General features: G+C 35.2%; 4 protein-coding genes across 7 annotated transcripts in view; 2 read left to right on the top strand and 2 right to left on the bottom strand.

The window, feature by feature from the left end:
• Positions 1–621: 621 nt before the first annotated feature.
• Positions 622–3,214, top strand: LOC109535663 (intraflagellar transport protein 57 homolog). The gene is made up of 8 exons (XM_019901593.2): positions 622–1,020; positions 1,082–1,244; positions 1,294–1,412; positions 2,157–2,307; positions 2,366–2,487; positions 2,546–2,716; positions 2,770–2,924; positions 2,984–3,214. The coding sequence occupies exons 1-8, from the start codon at positions 695–697 to the stop codon at positions 3,142–3,144; spliced, it is 1,368 nt and encodes a 455-aa protein (XP_019757152.2). The 5' UTR covers positions 622–694; the 3' UTR covers positions 3,145–3,214.
• LOC109535664 lies at positions 1,449–4,164 on the bottom strand. The gene is made up of 3 exons (XM_048666129.1): positions 3,904–4,164; positions 1,895–2,129; positions 1,449–1,843 (listed from the first exon to the last, which is right to left on the bottom strand). Exons 1-3 carry the CDS (start codon positions 3,904–3,906, stop codon positions 1,455–1,457), a joined length of 627 nt encoding a protein of 208 aa, XP_048522086.1. The 5' UTR covers positions 3,907–4,164; the 3' UTR covers positions 1,449–1,454.
• Positions 4,165–4,169: 5 nt separating this feature from the next.
• On the top strand, positions 4,170–6,668 carry LOC109535659 (clathrin light chain). Of its 4 annotated transcripts, XM_048666115.1 has the most exons (7): positions 4,171–4,433; positions 4,889–5,011; positions 5,160–5,195; positions 5,370–5,474; positions 5,530–5,641; positions 5,867–5,878; positions 6,238–6,668. In XM_048666115.1, exons 1-7 carry the CDS (start codon positions 4,292–4,294, stop codon positions 6,419–6,421), a joined length of 714 nt encoding a protein of 237 aa, XP_048522072.1. In that variant the 5' UTR covers positions 4,171–4,291; the 3' UTR covers positions 6,422–6,668. The 4 variants fall into 4 exon arrangements, with proteins under 4 accessions (XP_048522074.1, XP_048522072.1, XP_048522081.1 ...); XM_048666117.1 differs by lacking the exon at positions 5,160–5,195 and having other exon boundaries at positions 4,170–4,433; XM_048666116.1 differs by lacking the exon at positions 5,867–5,878 and having other exon boundaries at positions 4,173–4,433.
• A 7,937-nt stretch (positions 6,669–14,605) lies between these two features.
• The window catches only part of LOC109535662 (carbonic anhydrase-related protein 10), an 81,378-nt gene continuing 77,918 nt past the window's right edge, over positions 14,606–18,065 (bottom strand). Inside the window, exons 9-10 of the mRNA XM_048660575.1 lie at positions 15,720–15,762; positions 14,606–15,427 (exon numbers count right to left, since the gene is read on the bottom strand). Coding sequence (XP_048516532.1) covers positions 15,372–15,427; positions 15,720–15,762 — 99 coding nt within the window. The 3' untranslated portion in view covers positions 14,606–15,371. The remainder of the gene's footprint in view (positions 15,428–15,719; positions 15,763–18,065) is intronic.

Below are 18,065 nucleotides of genomic sequence, written 5' to 3'. Positions count from 1 at the left end.
AATCAAAATTAATTCCTGGGTTTCAGTCATTTATTGTCTCTATTTATCAATTAAAATACGTTTCGGTGTATTTTTCCACCATCATCAGTTTTTCTTCAGTTTTCCATATCTCTTCCTTAAAACAAGCTAATTTTGATTTGGAATTGAAACACAGTCAGGAAAGTATATACAATGAAGGATAATGCTTGGGAGGGTTGTTTTAAGGAAGAGATATGGAAAACTGAAGATAAATTGATGATGTTGGAAAAATACACCGAAACGTATTTTAATTGATAAATAGAGACAATAAATGACTGAAACCCAAGAATTAATTTTGATTTGGAATTAACAGATAGTTACAGGTGGATAGCTCTTAATATATTAATAATTAATATTAATAAATACCGGCTACACTCCTACCACGTACGTAAGATCACATTAAACCAATGAATTACTGAACACCGGTATAAATTGAGCAGGAGCTAATTACCGAATACGAGAAGCTGCTCGAGAAGAGTGCATAATGAGAGCATGACAATTACAGAGTCATGCTCTCATCTAACCTAGTCTTTATAAATATGAACAGAGCGATTGATCGCAAGCAGTACTCTGCCTGCCATCTATTAATTTCCAACTAAATATTTTCCGCCCGCGCGATTGAGCTTCAAAATGCAAACAAAAAAATGACGCAAATAAACTCACTTACTTCAGTCATATGAATGTGGAACTTATTCCAGCGATTGATCAAACCATACCCTTGCTGCCATCTGGCAAACATTCAACCAAACCCTTCGAGGCGCGCGATTGGCCCTTGAAATACAAACATTGGCTGATACAAACAAAAAAAAATCCGCTCCCTGACATTTCTGGAAGAGCCTTTGAAAGAAAAATGATTCGAACTGAACGAAAAATCATCCTCGAAAAGGAGCAAGAAAACTCCTTTGCTGCATACGCCACAATGGAGTATCTGCTCGACAAACTAAAACTGCTCAACTACGAAACGGAATTTCTCACTCAAATCAAACTCAAGCCAATTCACAGGTTAGTTGAATCATTGCTGGAAACTAAATCAACGTTTTGGCTCGATTTCTAACATTTCCAGATATTACTTTGTTGTCACAAAGAATAGTGGTGAGCAATTTTACTTGTTCTCTATACTAGCCGCCTGGCTGATACGCAAAATTGGAAAACCGTTCCAAACACCTGAAGAATATGACGATCCCAATAGTACAATTGAACACATTCTGGCTGAAGTTAAGGAACTGGTAAGCGTTTTCACTGGAACTGAACAACAGCCGAACGGGAATGTTTTAGGGGATGCAGGTGGATTTTCCTCCGAATAAGCTAAAGCAGGGAGTTGGGGAACACGTCGTTAATTTATTGGACTTTTTAGCGAACACGGCCATTCACAAGCAAAATATTCTGTTACAGAAGTAAGTCCTTGGGTTTAATGAAGAAAAAAACGTACAAAGTGTTTAAGCCACATTTTTATCACCACTAACATATTGAGTCAACGCTAACAGCAAATAAATCCTGTTGTTTTCTTCCAATGGCTGCAAATCTAATGAAAATGCCTGCTTAAGGCGTTCGCTAAACTTCCCATCTCTGATATCAGGAGCTTTGAGTATGGAGCTCATATTTTTAGAGGCTTCCGAAAAAAATAGCCAAAATTCATAGCCCATTTGGAGCAAATAGTCTAGGCGAGGTTGAGTAGGGCTGCCCTTTACGACTGAAGAGTCTGCATCCCAGTCTAGATCCACAGTAGCTCGTTCTAGAACTGCCAGTCGGTTTTTCAAGTCACTATTGAATCTAGTAAGTTTTTCAAAGTGGGTTTTAATTGTGAGTAACTCCTCCTCGATGCAGCCTGTTTTAATGGGAAATTAAACATTGCCTAAGAACCGCTCTTAAAGCTTACCTAGAATCTTGAGTTGTAGGGCTTTCTGCATAGAGATGAAATTGTCAATGTAATCGATAGAAGCCTCTTCAACAAAACGCAATTGCTCGCAAAAGTTGATCAAAACCCGAACGGGGTCTTGCAGTTCTGCTAGAGTTGCCTTCCAACAATTCAGATGTAAAGGAAGCAACTTGCAAAATCCCACAAGCTTCTTTTGGATGTCCGATTCAATTTGAGCCATATCCATGCTCGTTTCCTGAAATATAATACTGTCTAATTCCAGACCGAAGCCTCCAGAGGAAAAGGAGCAGGAAACTGAAACTATCGACGATGAGGCTGAGTTGAATTTGGATCGAGTTGAGGAAGAAATGGTGGCAGCATATTCGGATGATTCGGATGAGGACAACATCTTGCGCATAGACAACATTAGGCCGGTATGTTTAGTTGGCCTTATTTAACCAGTTATTCGTGGCTAGTTACGGAACATCGTAGGTAAAGCGAGAGCTGGAAATTGACTTGAAACACAACATTGATGAGGAGTCTTGGCAGCTGGAAGTCGAGCGGGTTTTGCCTCTACTGAAAGTGACGATTAAAAACGAAAATCGAGACTGGAGGTATTAGGAATTCGTCAAAAAGCGTCTAATAATTAATAGCAACCACATTTTGCTTTAGGTCGCATTTGGAACACATGAAAACTTACAAAAGCAATATTGATGAATCCTTGAACCCAACAAAAAGCCAGCTGGAGAAGCTGCATAAGGAAATCACGTCAACTTTGGAAAAAATCGGCAATAGAGAAAAATACCTCAACAGGGAGTTGGACACTGTCCTCGACAATTACAGGTGAACATTTATTTGTTTATTTTAACCAAAAATTTCCCATGTATTATTGCAAGGTCGCTGCAAGACCAGCTATCCAAAATCAAAGAAAAGTACCGAAGCATCAGCACCGGAGTGGCAGAAAGGAACAGAGAACTGAGTAACGTTAACAGTAGAGTTGAGTCTATCAAGCAGCAAATGGAAGAGCGCGGTAGCTCAATGACTGATGGAAGTGAGTTCTTTACATTAAGCTATGTTAGGATGAAATAAAAATAATTGCCTCAATTACAGCTCCCTTAGTGAACATCAAGAAGTCGATTGCCAAAATTAAATCAGAAATTGCCGACATGGACGTAAGAATCGGCGTTCTAGAATGTCTGTTGCACCAGATCAAGATTAGGGAGGAGAAACAGATGGAAACTGCCTTTGATCATCCAATATCTGTGCATTAAGGTTTTTTGTTATTTTACTTTTCATTAAGTAGCTAGTTTATTTCTTCGCCAATAAAATTCCCTTTTTGGATGTAACAGCCCCTTAATTCGCTCTAAGGGTAAGCTGATTTATTTCTCCCAACTCTGTTTGGTATTGTGAGGTTTTATACCGCGTGTAGTCGAATTGATGTACGTTTGAGGCACTACCTTTGTACCTACTCCTTGTCTACGATGCTTCAAAACTATGATTACCTTCTTTATTTTAAAACAATTACTAGCCCGTTAATTTAAATTTAGTTTCTACTTTTTGGGAATTTTTCGTGAGACTTCCTGTTTTAGAAAATCGATGAAATGTTATAGAATGCATGTAGGAGGTTTGTAAGAGTCCATTTGCTGTTTACAATAGGCAAACAAATGATTTTCTTTATAGTCGTGATTAATCAGTTCGTTTTCCGCTCTGGGCAACGAGCAAAAGGCCATTTATAGGGGCAAAGGGCTGATTCTTCAAAAAGAGGGCCTTTTATCCCGGCCACCATGCATTTAGCACTATTAAAAGGATTGCGGTATTTGAACAATGGAGCTTTTGTTAAGAGATTAATTAATGTTGGGGACACAAAGACTGGTATCTCAATAGGAGGCATATTTCGTGATAATAATGAAATGCAGGTGAATGAGTTTTCAAATGTACGCCACTTGAGTTGATTTCAATGTAAACATATGCGTGTTACTAAAACGTACCGCAAGTAGTGAAAACTATCAATTATAATGATCAGTACTTACCATATTTGACCCAGAGAAAGCTAATTTAAAAAATTCAAATAAACAATAAACACCAGAGACATAACCTAAATTTCTTCAGTCAGCTGACAAAAATAGAAATTTGCATGGGAACTTTCCAAAACCATTGCAGAGTCGCCAGTGGTATTGAAGGCAACATTACAAAATTTATTACATTTTCCTAGTATCTATAAAAGGTGCATATATAGTTTGTATTTATGACACAAAAAAACTGCATTTGTAAAACCCGTGCAAGATCCTTGCTCCGTTAGTTCTCCCAGCCGCCGGCGAGGGCTTGTGAAACGTCAGTGGTCAGATGTTTGACATTCAATCAATCGATTTTGTATGACGAATCATAAAAAAAGTGTTTCTTGCGGTAAATAGAAAGAAAATGTCTGCATTTGGGGATAATTTCGAGCAAGATGCTGACCCTGCAGCAGAATTCTTGGCTAGGGAACAAAACGAACTCGCAGGGCTGGAAGATGAGGTTAAGCCTGCTGCAGTTGTGGTTTCATCAACACTGGCAAACAGTGGTGAGTGTTTGGGGGCGTAGATCCACTATTTTTGCATGTTTCTATTTAATTTCATGTATATTGGTTATACATTGGTCGTTTACACTGCCTACTGTATAAAGCTTTCGACTTTAAATATCATTTCAGTTGGTTTTTTGCAAATGTTTCAACCCTAATTTATATACTTTGGATAACGAACATACCCTTAAAGCTCTTTGCATCAATGCACCATCAGTAATCGTCTTTATTTTGAATCGTTGTTGAAATATCTACCTGGAAAAAGAAACTGAATTTAAGCTCGTTTCACTTACAAACTATCTAAATCATGAAATACCCAGCCAAAATTTGCTGATTTTTAGAGCTTCAGCTGCTAATTAAAGACAAGTACCATCAATAAGTTGAAAGCTTTATGGTTTTTATGGATGTTTCCCCAGCTTGCTCATGGCTATTTCTTTTCTTTTGCTTTACATGTCCAGACGATACCACTAACTCTGCAGGAAGTTTTGAAATGGTCGAAAATTTCGAACAGGATGGCTTAAAGAAAAGAGATCTCTTTGATCAAGACACTGGTCTTGATGTAAAGAAAGATCCTTATGATGGTGAGTTACATTATACCTACCACAATTACATACCGGACATAGCTGATGTTATTGTTATTATTTCAAATGTTTTGATTTAAATTTTGCTACTGTACCTGCGAAAAATGCCCATTTGTTTTTAGTTCTATTTTTTGTTATTTCTTCTTAGATATTTATGGAGAGCAGGAAAATGCAGATGCGTTTGGTAAGCCTGTGTTGTGTGCTGTTTCTCATTGGTTTAAATGTGTAAATGATCATTTATTGGATTTAATTAACACTACCATTAGTATACGAATGTCGGCAAGGATTAATCATCAAATAATCACTTAGGTATATCGGAGGAACGATCTGAAGATTTATGGGATTAATGCATTTTTAGGTTCCGTTGGTGTGTCCCCGCCGATGTCTTTTAGCCAACCTAGAGAAGAACCCGAGAAAATCAAGAAATGGAGGGAAGAGCAAGTAAAACGTCTGGAAGAAAAAGGTACATTTAAAGATTTAGTTGCCTAGAGCACGTTATTACAGCATTTTTATTTTAGACAAAGAAGAGGAAAGGAAGAAGGAGGAACTGAGGGAAGTCGCAAAGAAAGAATTGGACGATTGGTATAGAAGTCACGAAGAAACCATTGCCAAGACCAAAGCAGCCAACAGGTATAATAAATTTATATAGCTTAGAAAGTACTGACCGTGTAGGTGTTGAATGTTTATTCAGACTTCCGTTGCCTTTATTGGATCATATCGGAAACGTTCCGATAAAGTACCATCTCTGTAAGGTAGTGGATGTTTTAATAAACCATTTATATAATTTAGGGTTAAGTATTAGCACAATTTTGAGTACTAATATTTTTTTTTCATTTTCTATTCTATCACTAACAGGGATGCCGCAAAGTAAGTTTCTTTAACAAGTTTTGGGTTCCTTTATGTCGCTTTATGACACACTTAATGTGCATGTTCAAGGAATTTCCAGGAGCCAATTTGTTTAGTTAGAATTAAGGGTTCCACTACACTGTTTGTCTTTACCCACACAACACACAGTTTCAGAACGACTTCTTAATACATTCATATAACAGTGGCGGTTCAAGTTTCATCTCAATTGTTCGAAAAATCTAAGCCAAGTTAGAAGAATAATAACGTCATTATTGATTTGTTCACAAGCTGCCCCTGTTTTTTCCCGCATAGTACAATTGGGTGATGGAAAAGAATCATTTACATTTCTCAAACATCTTTGAAGTATGTTTTCTTCTCAGGAACGCTGAAAAGCAATTTGTAGCAGAAGACGATGAAATCCAACCAGGAACTGAATGGGAGCGAATCGCTAAACTGTGCGATTTTAATCCCAAAGCCAAACCAGGTAGTAAGGATGTTTCTCGTATGCGCTCTATGATTCTTCAAATGAAACAGAACCCCGTTCAAATAAAAAATAAAGCTTAAACCAACGTGGAGCTCTAAGTGCAGGAATTGTTTTATCTTAGTTACTGCTAAACGTAAAGTGCTAATACTTAATATTATATTCGAATTCCAAACAACAATTTTATTTTAGAAGAATGCGATGAAGCATTGTTAATTTTATTGTTTTTCCAGTTTAAGAGTAAACGTTTATTGGTTTATGTACTGTTAATTAATTTGCCTGAACAAAACTTGTATAAAAATAGTTGAATATACGAAGAGTTGAGAAGGAGTCGATTTTTACAATGAAGACAGTTATTTCCATCATCAACCTTTCCCATAGAGCAGCTTAAGGGACTAGGAAAAATTAACTCGAAGATTTGAGTAGTTAATTAAACTAAAACGTAGACTTTCGAACAAACCCCGTTGGTGACAAAGTGGGAAACTCTGAAATAATTCCGCCGCGACTTCCAATTCGGCTGGAATTAAAAGTAATTCCCTTTATTCTGGTAAGACTGCGTCCGTTCTTTATTTATTTAAGAGCTCGTTTCCGTTTTTGATTTCATAAATTATTTATGGGGTAAAAATTTAATTTAAGATGTAATTATTCAAAATAGTGGCGCGCAAAGCCGATTACCTAGTCGGACTGAAGATGGTACTTTTACCCACCAATCAGATTAAATTTGATATTTCGCTTTAATTCGCCGAAATTCATTTTCTCCTTGCCCGGTTCAGCGTGATTTGGCGACATATTTTCTAATTTAAAGTTTAACCACATTTCATCATGTTCATCAACATTACATTCTCAAGCCTCGACGTGGAAAACCTGTCCTCGTTCTGATCAGACTTTTATCAACTGCAAATACTTTAGAGTTTCCGATTGAAATATGTTTTCTGTAGGCGTTTTCTGTTTTATTTTTTGTACATTTATTCGTTATATCGCCCACTGAACAATTTTCAATTTCTGAGCTTGCAATAGTAATTAATTTATATTTTAAAATTATTAATTTTTAATGCGAAAGTTTCTATACAAATTCGAGATTGAAATCAACCTGTGAGCAAATGCTTCAACCAAATAAAACGCGTACATTACCAAATAAACAACATTAAATATTAACGAAAGCCAGGCCCTATTTCAAAGTGTATGTAATTTTAGAACTTTCGGGAGCTTTGTTTTTCAAAGTTTAACTTCGGCTCACTTTAGCTCCATGTTTACTACGTGTAGAGTTCGTCCACATAACAAGATTTGTAATAATGTGGGGGCTCTTGTGTTATTGTATTCGGTTTGTTTGCGAATGATATATTAAATTTCTGGTCATGTTGTTTTGTTTATTTGGGCTTCCAGAGTTTCCCCGAAAAGGAACTCTGGACTTTTCGCACCTTAGCCAGCCTTAATGCCGCTTCAAATCGGATGTATAACCGAAAATACAATACCTATTGTGCAGATTTAAATAGGGGTAATTAAGATAAAGCGGTTTTCCGTACGCTTTGCTGTTTAGTTTTATCCAATTTATCGAAACAGAATAGAATGCGCGCTAATTGCAGTTTCGTTTTGTTTATGCAGAAACAATGGATATTGTTTTATGTATTAAATGTATGGTTTAATGCAATATTTATGGTTTTTTTTCGGCAAGGCTAAACGGTGTTTTATCTGTGTATAAATTGGGCACTATTGTGGGAATGTTTTGTTATTTATAATGGGGATTTTTTATGGGGAACTTGGGTAATTGGCCAAATTGCCAAATAAACATCGGATTTATGTAGTGCAATAAAAATGGTTTGTAAATTACTGGGTTTCGGGACAATAAATTGAAAGTGTTGGATGAAAAATTGGCGCTTTTATTCTATTTTTGTTGTTTTTTTTTTTCTAATATAACGGGTGTGGATCGGCGGAAAGCAAAAGTTATCAGATTCTCGGCAAATCGGGCGATGGTTTATAAATTGTGAATTCGGGTTGCAATGCATGGGAAGTTTGGACATTTTTTCGTTTTCTAAGGGGAAGCCATTACACGTTCCAAAGTTCCGATAGCCCGAACGATGGGACTCAGTTTTAAAGAGCGTTTTACGGACTTTTAGACGATATTTTGCGCATGTTTAGTTTTCAACAAATACAGGGTGATTCAAAATTGGCATCACTCCGTTGGTGGTGTTGTCTGGCACTCTTTTAGGAGTACCGAAAAAAAGTGAAGAAAATTTATTGTTATTAAAAACTGAGGAATTTTCAGAAAACTATATTAAAAAAACGGCAACAATGTTTTCCAAGGTAATCTGGCTAATCAACATTGCGTAAATACCTGTTGCTTCGTAATTATTTAAAACTCCGGTAACCAGGGATCAACAGAGAAAGTGGCAATAAGATAGACAAGGATAAACGGTAAATTCAACAGGAATCGTTCAAGGACGGAACCTATTCCGAAACTCATAACCTCGAATTATTAATTTATTTACAAAAACATACATTTGAGTCTGTAACTCCAAACAAGTGCCTGTGTAATAACCTTATTATGCACTCTTCTCGAGCAGCTTCTCGTATTCGGTTAATTAATTCTTGCTCAATTTATACCGGTGTTCAGTAATCCATTGGTTTAATGTGATTACTGTTAACGGTGTTAACTATCTGTTAATGACAAAAAATATCATTGCCGCTTCAAAAAATTGTAGAAAATAAATTTTTGAACATCAAAAATTTTCAAAAATATCAAAAGAATTTTTGAATTCCAAAAAAAAAAATGATTATGATCCAGACGATGAAATTCCACTTAACGAATGGTTAGAAAAGGATAAAGACTCTGACTACGAGTATGGCACAGACGAAGATGTCCCAATGTTGTCGAAGAACAAGTTAAAACGAAATTGAGTGATTTCAATTTCTTCGAATATGTGAGCATTGATAATGGCATTCTTACAAGAGAAATGTTGACCGATGAGCAAATTATAGACTCCGTAACCTCATCTACAGCTTTAAGCCATAATGAGAAAGATGACGATTTAGGTGAAACGTATTCTACTGTATACACTAATGCAGTTCCAAACATTTCTGAAATGACAAAAAAAAGTGTTCTCCAAGTTCCTAATCATATCTGGGAGTCCTTTTGTGATCTTGAAAACTACATAAATAATATCTATTTTTGCAGCAGAAATGTACAAACAAAAATTACAGACTTTATGAAGTATATTTCAAATTGGATTTTGTTTATCTTTTTGTGTTCTTTTTAGTCATACCTACTAACTTCTACTACTCTATGTAAAAACAACGAAATAAAATACACCACGTCTTTTTGTATTATTATTCGCTTATAGCGCACTCCGGATATAACGAACCAGTTTTACTTAATTTTTCAAGTTCGTTATATCCGGGCTCAACTGTAGTTTTTTTCTCAAAAACTGTGAATGCTACAAGATTTTACAAAAAGCACAAAATTGTGACTAAATGTATGTGACCGAACCTACCCGTAGACTGACCTTAGACCGATTACTCGTTTCTGCTGTGGTTTCTTTTATATGAAAATTATGCTGATCATAGCAAAAACGATGTTGCGTTTTATTTTAAATGTTTAATCGGTGTAAGTTGCCATATAATTTTAGCTTGGGTTGGTTTAGGTTTTTTAGTAATTTAATTCAACTGGGTCCAGCTTTTGCACATGTAACCGAATGAAAAGTAATTTCCTTACTTCCTTCATATTTGCGTTGTGTCGTTCCAAATAAACGGCATTTATGCACTTTTCTACCCCCAACATTTTAAATATTTTGAAAACTCATAAATTTTTAAAGCGCGGGGTTTACAAATCGTCAAAGATATACTCTTGTCCTCTTTCTTCGACATGGAAGTCTTTGGAAGAGGCCTATGTACAGAAGAAGATACGTTTTTCCATGACGGCCTGAAAGCACAAAACCCGACTATTTTCGGTAATTTTTGCCAAAATCAAGCTGTTTACGTTGTAGATAAAGCCTTTACGAATACATTTTCTTCAGTAACGGTCCTTGTGTAATGAACTTTTGTGCCACTTTTTCACTGTTAATAGTGTGTTCTTAAAAAGATTTAGAAAATTCAGAAAAAGTGTTCTGAAACGCACAACATACAACATGAGCAGCTTGGTTTTCCCGAAGCCGGTGAGTAGGTAACCAAACTGGAAAATTACCCCATTTTCAAGCGACGACCATGAAAATTCAAGGTTTTAATGACCTGTTAATTATGCTAAGTTGTGGAATATTTAACAAAATTCCCAAAATTTTACACCAGCCACTAGGCAATGAAGTAAGCGAAAAATCGGTTTGAAACATCAACTCTGTTACTTTCTTACTTGGCCGAAATTGGCCAGAAAATCGAAACAATGAAGCCTACATCGAGATTAAGAGGTTCGTATAAATCATGACTCTATTCCGGGGATCATCGATGTTTAAGTCTCTTTTCCCACTTGAGAAGTAATTGCACGTCTCTGCGGTTTTACACTTCAGCGACATTGTGGTTTATTACAGTGTTCGACCCGAGAACTTCTTAGCGAAGCTGATCCTTCCGCAGATCAGGCATATGTTAGATGCGGCGAATATAAAGTGCGCTGAGTTAGAGCCAAAGTTAATTAACAGTTGGTTAACTTTTATCCCACTTTTTCTTCTTAATTAAAACAGGTTTGTAATAACTGAACAGAGCAATCCAATATCAGTTTCCCTTTAAGACCCCTACGGGCAGAATTAATTTCTTCGTCTATTCCTCCATTGAATTAACATTTACACTGGACGAATATTTCATATTTCCAGCTGTAACCAACGCGAACCTTATCTTTAAAAGATAAGCGATCCAGTTGCGCGGGATGGAAAAAAAGCAATAAACCGCAATCCTATCCAGGCGTAAAACTTCCAAGACGTGTTTTTATTCGTTAAAGTGGCGAGCGGAGCGAAATTACCGATGAACTAGGAAATATAGTCATGATTTATACACTGTTCGCAATCTCGATGTCGTCTACAGAAGAGCAATTTCATATTTTTCCCAGGAAGTTCAAATGGATATTTATCATCATCTGTTTGCAGGTCTTCACAACTGATGAGGTAATTTAAAGGCAGATGATGAGTGTTTTTACGCGTTAACTTTAACTTTTTTCTAGCTTATCAGAGTCGTTAATATCATTCCGAGTTTACAGGAAGATTTTAAACGCTCTTTTAAACAACATTTTTTGTTTGTTTTGTTATTAAATTTATCTGTTTTTACAATAGTAATCTGACTGGAAGCAGCTCTTGAAAACGTGTTTTTATCATAAATGGTCCTACATTTCGTTTCAATTTGAAAACATAGAAAATAGAAAAATAAGTTTCCATTTAATTGCATGAAACAACATTTTGTTAGTGGTTTAAAAGTTAAAGTAGCCACGTTTTGCCGCCAACCGCAATTCAGTTTTTTTATTCATTAGCTGTGAGAGACTGTGAACAGTTGATGATTCACAAAAAATTCAAAGAGGGATTTTACTTTGTTAAAGTAAAAAATTGGAATCTCAATATCAAGTAATTTTTTAATCTGAAAAATAGGATTAGATTTGCAGGGTTTTTAATTTTAATAAAAAAAATGCTAAAAATTCTATCGGCGTGTTCACTGATTTTTTTTGAGCTACTAATTTTACCGACAAAACTCAGCAAAAGGTTAAAATAACCCCAAATATAATAAATAAAATAAGTTTAATGGACTACTTTTTTAAATAAACTTATTTATAGTTTTCCATAATACATATACCAATTTTTGGGTCGTCGGTTAAAGATCGTGACCGCTCAAAAACCATTGAAAATTCACCAAAAATCTCGATTATTTCGAATCTGAAGTTTCTAGTGTGGTTTCTAATAAGCTCTTTGCATTCATCTTTTCCTTCTGATGAAAACGATGTAGAATTCGAGGCATTTTGAGTGACTTGATATTTTTTGCCCTTATGAAATTTTCGATTAAAAATGAAAATTTCTCATGCTTGTTTTCTAAACTCATTGGACTTCTTCCGACCCAATATTCATACTTAAATTTTGGACTAAAAAAAATAAATTTTTGGATTAAAAAAATATCGTCGCTTAAAGATCGTTATCGCTCAAAAACCTCTGAAAATTGACCGAGTCGAGTGGAAAAGTCGATTATTTGAGACCTGATGATTCTTGCGTGTTTTTAATGAGCTCATGCGAATTACACAAAATTACCCTCGACATTTTGTGGGGCTCATGAATTAAATCCTGTATATGAAGACTTTTCTTCACTTCTTTAAGTAGAAAAACAAAATTAATTGTTTCGATTATTCACTTTTGAACTTGATTAACAATTTTTGCCGCTGCAGTTATAATCAAAATGCCGATTTTTCTGGGAGTTAAAATTTTTTTCCCAAATCCTTTTCTCAACCATCGAGTTGAGGAATTTGTTGGTCAATGCGGACCTACGTTTTTAACCATTTTTTGAATTTTCCTTCAAAATACTAACTTGTTTTTGGAATGTAAATTTTACAAACCATCCGATAAAAACTTTGAACTTGATGAATAAAATCAAATCAGTTGTGCTGACTTGTTGGTAATTAAACCGCAGAAGTGTGGAGTTGAAAGACGCGCTGGCCATTTTCATGTCGAAATGTCAATGTATCACATTAGAGTCGAGATCATCCAGCTAAATAGGAAATCGAAACTGTATTCACGCTTGTGTTCGACAAACATGTCAAACAAATCGCTTTCGCTCATTTTCGTTCGGGAAATTGGAAAACAGACAATGGACATTTCAAGCCAGTGGAGCCAAATTAAATTCAACTAACTTATTAGCTTTATTTCCTTTTTTCCTGTTAGTTTCATTTTTTCACTACCTATCATTGTTCAGGTCAAACTCAGATAACTTTAGATTAGCGAAAATGACAAAGAACGCGGCATTAAACAAGTAGAATTGCACAAAGAAAGGAAGTTTCAACGTTGATTTATCACGAGCGTATAAATAATTATTTATTCCCTTCTCATACATGCTTAACTCTTTTGCTGACTTGACGAGTAATTGCACGTTTCTGCGGTTTTACAGTTCACAGAGTTTTCGGCTTATTGCTTGGCACGTTTCGTGATCTTCTTAATAATGTTGATGTAATGAAGATCTCGCATGTATTATTCGCGGGGTATCAAAGATTTTGCTTTAAAAAAATTGATATTTCATTATTGCTTTAAATCAAATTATAACAAGAAAAATAGTTTTTCCAAGAGAAATCGTCAATTGGAATTTTTTATATCATTTTGGATCATTTCTCCCGATTTATATTACCTTTAGTTATATAATAGACAATAGGTACCGGGTTGTCTTTCTTAATACGCATCTGAATCACACGTTAGCTTCTCCAAATAAAACAATTTTTTATATAATCGTAATATATTACATTTTTGGCAATTTACATATATTTTAACTATAAAGCGTACAATTGTCGACTATTTGTATTACTGTACTATTTTCTCTAGCAAAAATAACGGTTTGAACAAAATTATACGAAATTAAAAAAAAATTATAAAATGTGTTTCTGCCATTGAAATATTGCGAGCATCAGAACAAATCGATGCGCCATCAACAATAAAATAACGGGCTTAAAGTCAAATACCAAATATAAAATTCAGGCATTAATAAAACTGGGGATATTGAAAAATGTCCACGCAAATGGAATTTACCGGTGATCGCTAATATACTGTCTTGTTTGGAATATTTACTGAAATTATTTGTAAATTTGAGTAAATATGGCTAACAGATTTTTCAACTCCCTTTGATCCACAAACGTTTCAGCGCAACTTTTTTGCTATTCAAAAAATGGTTTGAATTTCCTACTATACCTAGACAATGACATAATATTAACGAATATAAAAAGTAAACATTTTTTCTGCAATTAGCGCTGTTACTTAGCATTTATGGACTTTTATGTACATTATTCACTAATATTTATAAAATAGTTTTAAATATGTCAAATTATTGCTGAAATTTTTATACACAGTGGCTTAAGTTACAACTCGCTTCACCTAATATGTACAATGGTTTAGGACAATTTATTTGGAGATATTCGCTTGAGTTTGCAAGTTTATAGCGCCTGCAAAAGTAGCTGGTTCGACGTTTTGCCGTCTTTGTAATGGCTATAAATCGACAAACACCAAACCTGATTTACGTATGTTTTATATACTATTACATGAAGTAGGTATGCTATTTACTCTTCTGTACATAAAGCACATAGACGTTATTGAAAGCCCTAAAGTAACCTAAGCAAACCCAAAATCAAACATGTTTATTCTCACATTAACTACTACATAATATCAGACCTAGTTGAATAAGATCTTGAAAAAATGCCACCCAACAGAAAATTACACTGATTTCAGCTAACTTTCAAATACACTCTTAACACCATCATAAAAAATCCCTAAATTATTTTGTATTTTGTTTTCTATTTTATAGTAAAATAACATTATCACAATGGGAAATTTTGGCTTTTAAATCATGCTGAATTCTGTGGCAAAACTCGGATACCAAATGGTCATTTACGTAGCCAGATGGTTTCATATCAAAGCGAATGTATAAAAGTTCTTGTAAATGTGCATCAGTTGTAAAATCGTCCGGAAAATCTAAATCTGCTCCAATAAAATAAGGAGATGAATTTTAACTCAGAGTGAACGAACTGTAAAGATAGAAAAGAAGTAGCACGGAAATTTTGTATTTTATATTAAAACGAAAAACGACTTCTGGCATGAGAAGCCGAATTTTCTTCGTTCCATACCTTTTTCCGGACCTAATATTTTAATATTGGGGCCGCTACATTCCGGCTTGTCCTTATTTTTTGTTCTGTATTGAGGTTTTAACATTCCTCCTTCTGAGAGACATCAAAATTAAATACTTCCCATATAAGACTTCTCTTGACCAAATTATCTAGTGAGAATATTCTTGCGGGCCGTGAATAATCGGGAAGATTGGGAGCCATTAAAAGCCAAAATTGCTCTCAAAGATGAATTTTTTAAGTCCTAATTCCTTCTGTTGTCAGTTTTAATGTAAAGAGTGCATGTACGGCAAATCCTTGACGCTCGGCGACCATTTGTTAGCTGAAACAAGAAAGTTTATTGATACATTCAGGGGATTTTCCAGCAACTTTTTTCATTTTGTTGGCGACTTCATTATGGCGACTGGAGCCCATTATTTAGAAAGTTCAGCTAATTACAAACCGAAAAACCAATGAAATGAAAAAAATCGGCCTCCTGATTGGATAAGTTTAAATTGAGGTGAGTGGAGAGGACCTGTTTGCTCAGTGTGCGTGTGGCAAAGCACACTTGAAATGGATATTTTCAAAAGTCGCCATGTAATTGCAGTTTGAAACTTTTCCCGTAATGAACTCACCTCTATAGTACATGTCCTTGTGCATCGACGGACAGTTGTTTTCCTGCAACAAAACAGATTTTTAAATTTTAAATCGTGAAAATCCCGCACTCAATTTCAATGTTTTATTTTCCAAATTAACTGAATCGTCTAAGGCAAGCAAAGAGGGCGAATCATATAAATTTCACAGTTTCGTTCACTTCAAAGATGAAATTTTGCCGTAGGATGCTTGCGCTCTTGGTGATAAATTTTTAATACGCGCCTTCCTTAGTTATGAGATTATTGAATTTTACTGCTTGGCCTTATTCAGTTTTATGGACTTTAGATGCTTTTAACTTATTAGGAAAATTCATGGCGCTCCAGATCAATTGATCAATTCCCAAAAGGATTTTCTGATCAATCACTAAACGAAAAATATCGTCATGTGTGTTCTATTCAAGGAGGCGGTGGAAAATTGAATAAATTTTGCCTATATACAGGGCTCCATTTAGCATCCCGATCTTCAACTGAGGTTTTACAGGTCGGGCCTCAAAAAATAAGTAGAAGCGTGTGTTAAAACACATTTTTAGTTAATTTTTCCAAGAATTTTTAAATCAGCAAATGTAGGCAAATGACTGGACGTTCAGCAAACAAGATGAAGCTTCAGTTCAATATTGGAGCCACCCTGTATATGAATAAGTATTCCTGACCGACAGTTTCGATTTTTCAGCGCATTACGACAAGAATATATGCGGCGCATTTTTGAAACGTTAATCTCGGATTTAAAAAGTGAGACTTGACTAGGCGAACTGACTGAATCCAATTTTATAGCCCGCTAAGCGCATATTCTTAAGCAATTTAAAACTGAAAAATTCTGGCAGAGATGTTAAGAGACGTCGACAGGGATAATCCAGGTCGGCTTATTTCAGGAAGCACTTGCCAGCCGTCTTTCCTAATTTACCCGATAAATCAGTCACTCTCCAGATATGGTCTGAATTAAATATTCCTCAGAGTGGATAATGTTTTAAATAGAGTTGAAACTTTCCTTTGCAGTAGATTTAGGTGTAATTTATTTATGCCTTTAGTGTTCCACAGTTTTTTAACGACCCGCAACAATACTTTCACTTCATCTCATGATTTGAAGCCAATCTTAGCCTGTATATGCAAATCACTTTTAAATTACTCTTCACAAAGCCGCAAATTAGCGAAATAGACGCAAATTAACCACACCTAGAAGGGCGTGAAAATCTTAATTAAGGAGTCTAGATTTAGGGGAAAATTCCCACGAAAATTACCGGCAGCGGTAGATGATAATGTTTTAAGTTGGCTCGCTAAATATTCCAAGAGGGTCATTTAATAATGCGCTTCCAGCAAAAACACACAAATTATTCCCGGTGAAATTGGAGAATTTCCTTCTCCAGTTCCACGAAGGTTTCATTCGTTTCACTTTCATTCGGAACATTCTAGATGCTGACTTCGAAAATTTTAATTTGGGTAAAGATAAACTTAATAGGTAAAAAGTTAGTCAAGGGCAATATCGATATTTGTTTTGGATATCCGTCGTTCTTTTATTTGAAGATTTGTAAAGTAAAATACAGTAAAGTCCGCTTATAATGAACCCGGTTATAGTGAACTTCCGGTTAAAACGAACTTTTTTCCTTTAATTGAACCGTCGTCCATAAAGACCAACGTATTTTTGTACTGGTTATAACGAACTTCTGGATATAACGATCACTTTTTAGGTTAGTTGTATATTCACTTTCCGTTTATAACGAACTTCCACGCTCAGCAACACCAATTTATATTAGTGAGAGCGAGAGACAGGCAGTAACTTGTTGTTTTTTGCCGCGTTATGTGTGTAAGTCGTTTTAGAATGGAAAAACAAAAACGCAAAGCTTTTTCACTAAATGAAAAGTACGAGATTATTAACAAAATAAAAAGTGGAGTAAAGCAGAGTGACATTTGTAAGGAATTAGCACTTGGAAAGTCTACTGTTGCAACCATATGGAAAAACAGAGAACACATTTTATCAGCGTATGACAAAACAAATGTTAAATGTAGGAAGTTAAAATTATCTGCACATGAAAAGGTTGACAAAGGACTTATTAAGTGGTTTACTCAAAAAAGACAAGAAAACGTTCCCATAAGTGGCAGTGTTTTGCAAGAAAATGCTAGTGAAATGGGGAGTAAAATCAAAAACAAAGAGTTTGCTTGTTGTAAAACTTGGGAAGAGCGTTTCAAGAAGAGGCATAATATCAGTAGCGGAAAAATTGTTGGAGAGTCTGCCGGTGACAAATTCTTCTTATGAAAACGTTAGAGGCGATCGATAAAAATGAAACATTTTCTATAAATCTCTTAGATGCAGTCAATTTCATTCATAGAGCTTGG

This window comes from Dendroctonus ponderosae, unplaced genomic scaffold, assembly GCF_020466585.1.
Source record: "Dendroctonus ponderosae isolate FM_Combo_2020 unplaced genomic scaffold, Dpon_F_20191213v2 Dpon_F_20191213_1, whole genome shotgun sequence".
NCBI classification, from domain to species: domain Eukaryota; kingdom Metazoa; phylum Arthropoda; class Insecta; order Coleoptera; family Curculionidae; genus Dendroctonus; species Dendroctonus ponderosae.
Note: the sequence above shows the minus strand (reverse complement) of the source record. Positions and strands in the feature narration are given on the sequence as shown.

Coding starts and splice junctions, on each gene's coding strand:
- LOC109535659 (XM_048666115.1), top strand. CDS start 4,292: ATGTCTGCATTTGGGGATAATTTCGAGCAAGATGCTGACCCTGCAGCA. Junction 4,434..4,888: donor ATCAACACTGGCAAACAGTG/GTGAGTGTTTGG, acceptor TTACATGTCCAG/ACGATACCACTAACTCTGCA. Junction 5,475..5,529: donor AAAACGTCTGGAAGAAAAAG/GTACATTTAAAG, acceptor TTTTTATTTTAG/ACAAAGAAGAGGAAAGGAAG.
- LOC109535664 (XM_048666129.1), bottom strand. Junction 1,844..1,894: donor CCTACAACTCAAGATTCTAG/GTAAGCTTTAAG, acceptor CCATTAAAACAG/GCTGCATCGAGGAGGAGTTA.
- LOC109535663 (XM_019901593.2), top strand. CDS start 695: ATGAATGTGGAACTTATTCCAGCGATTGATCAAACCATACCCTTGCTG. Junction 2,488..2,545: donor AACGAAAATCGAGACTGGAG/GTATTAGGAATT, acceptor ATTTTGCTTTAG/GTCGCATTTGGAACACATGA. Junction 2,717..2,769: donor ACTGTCCTCGACAATTACAG/GTGAACATTTAT, acceptor TATTATTGCAAG/GTCGCTGCAAGACCAGCTAT.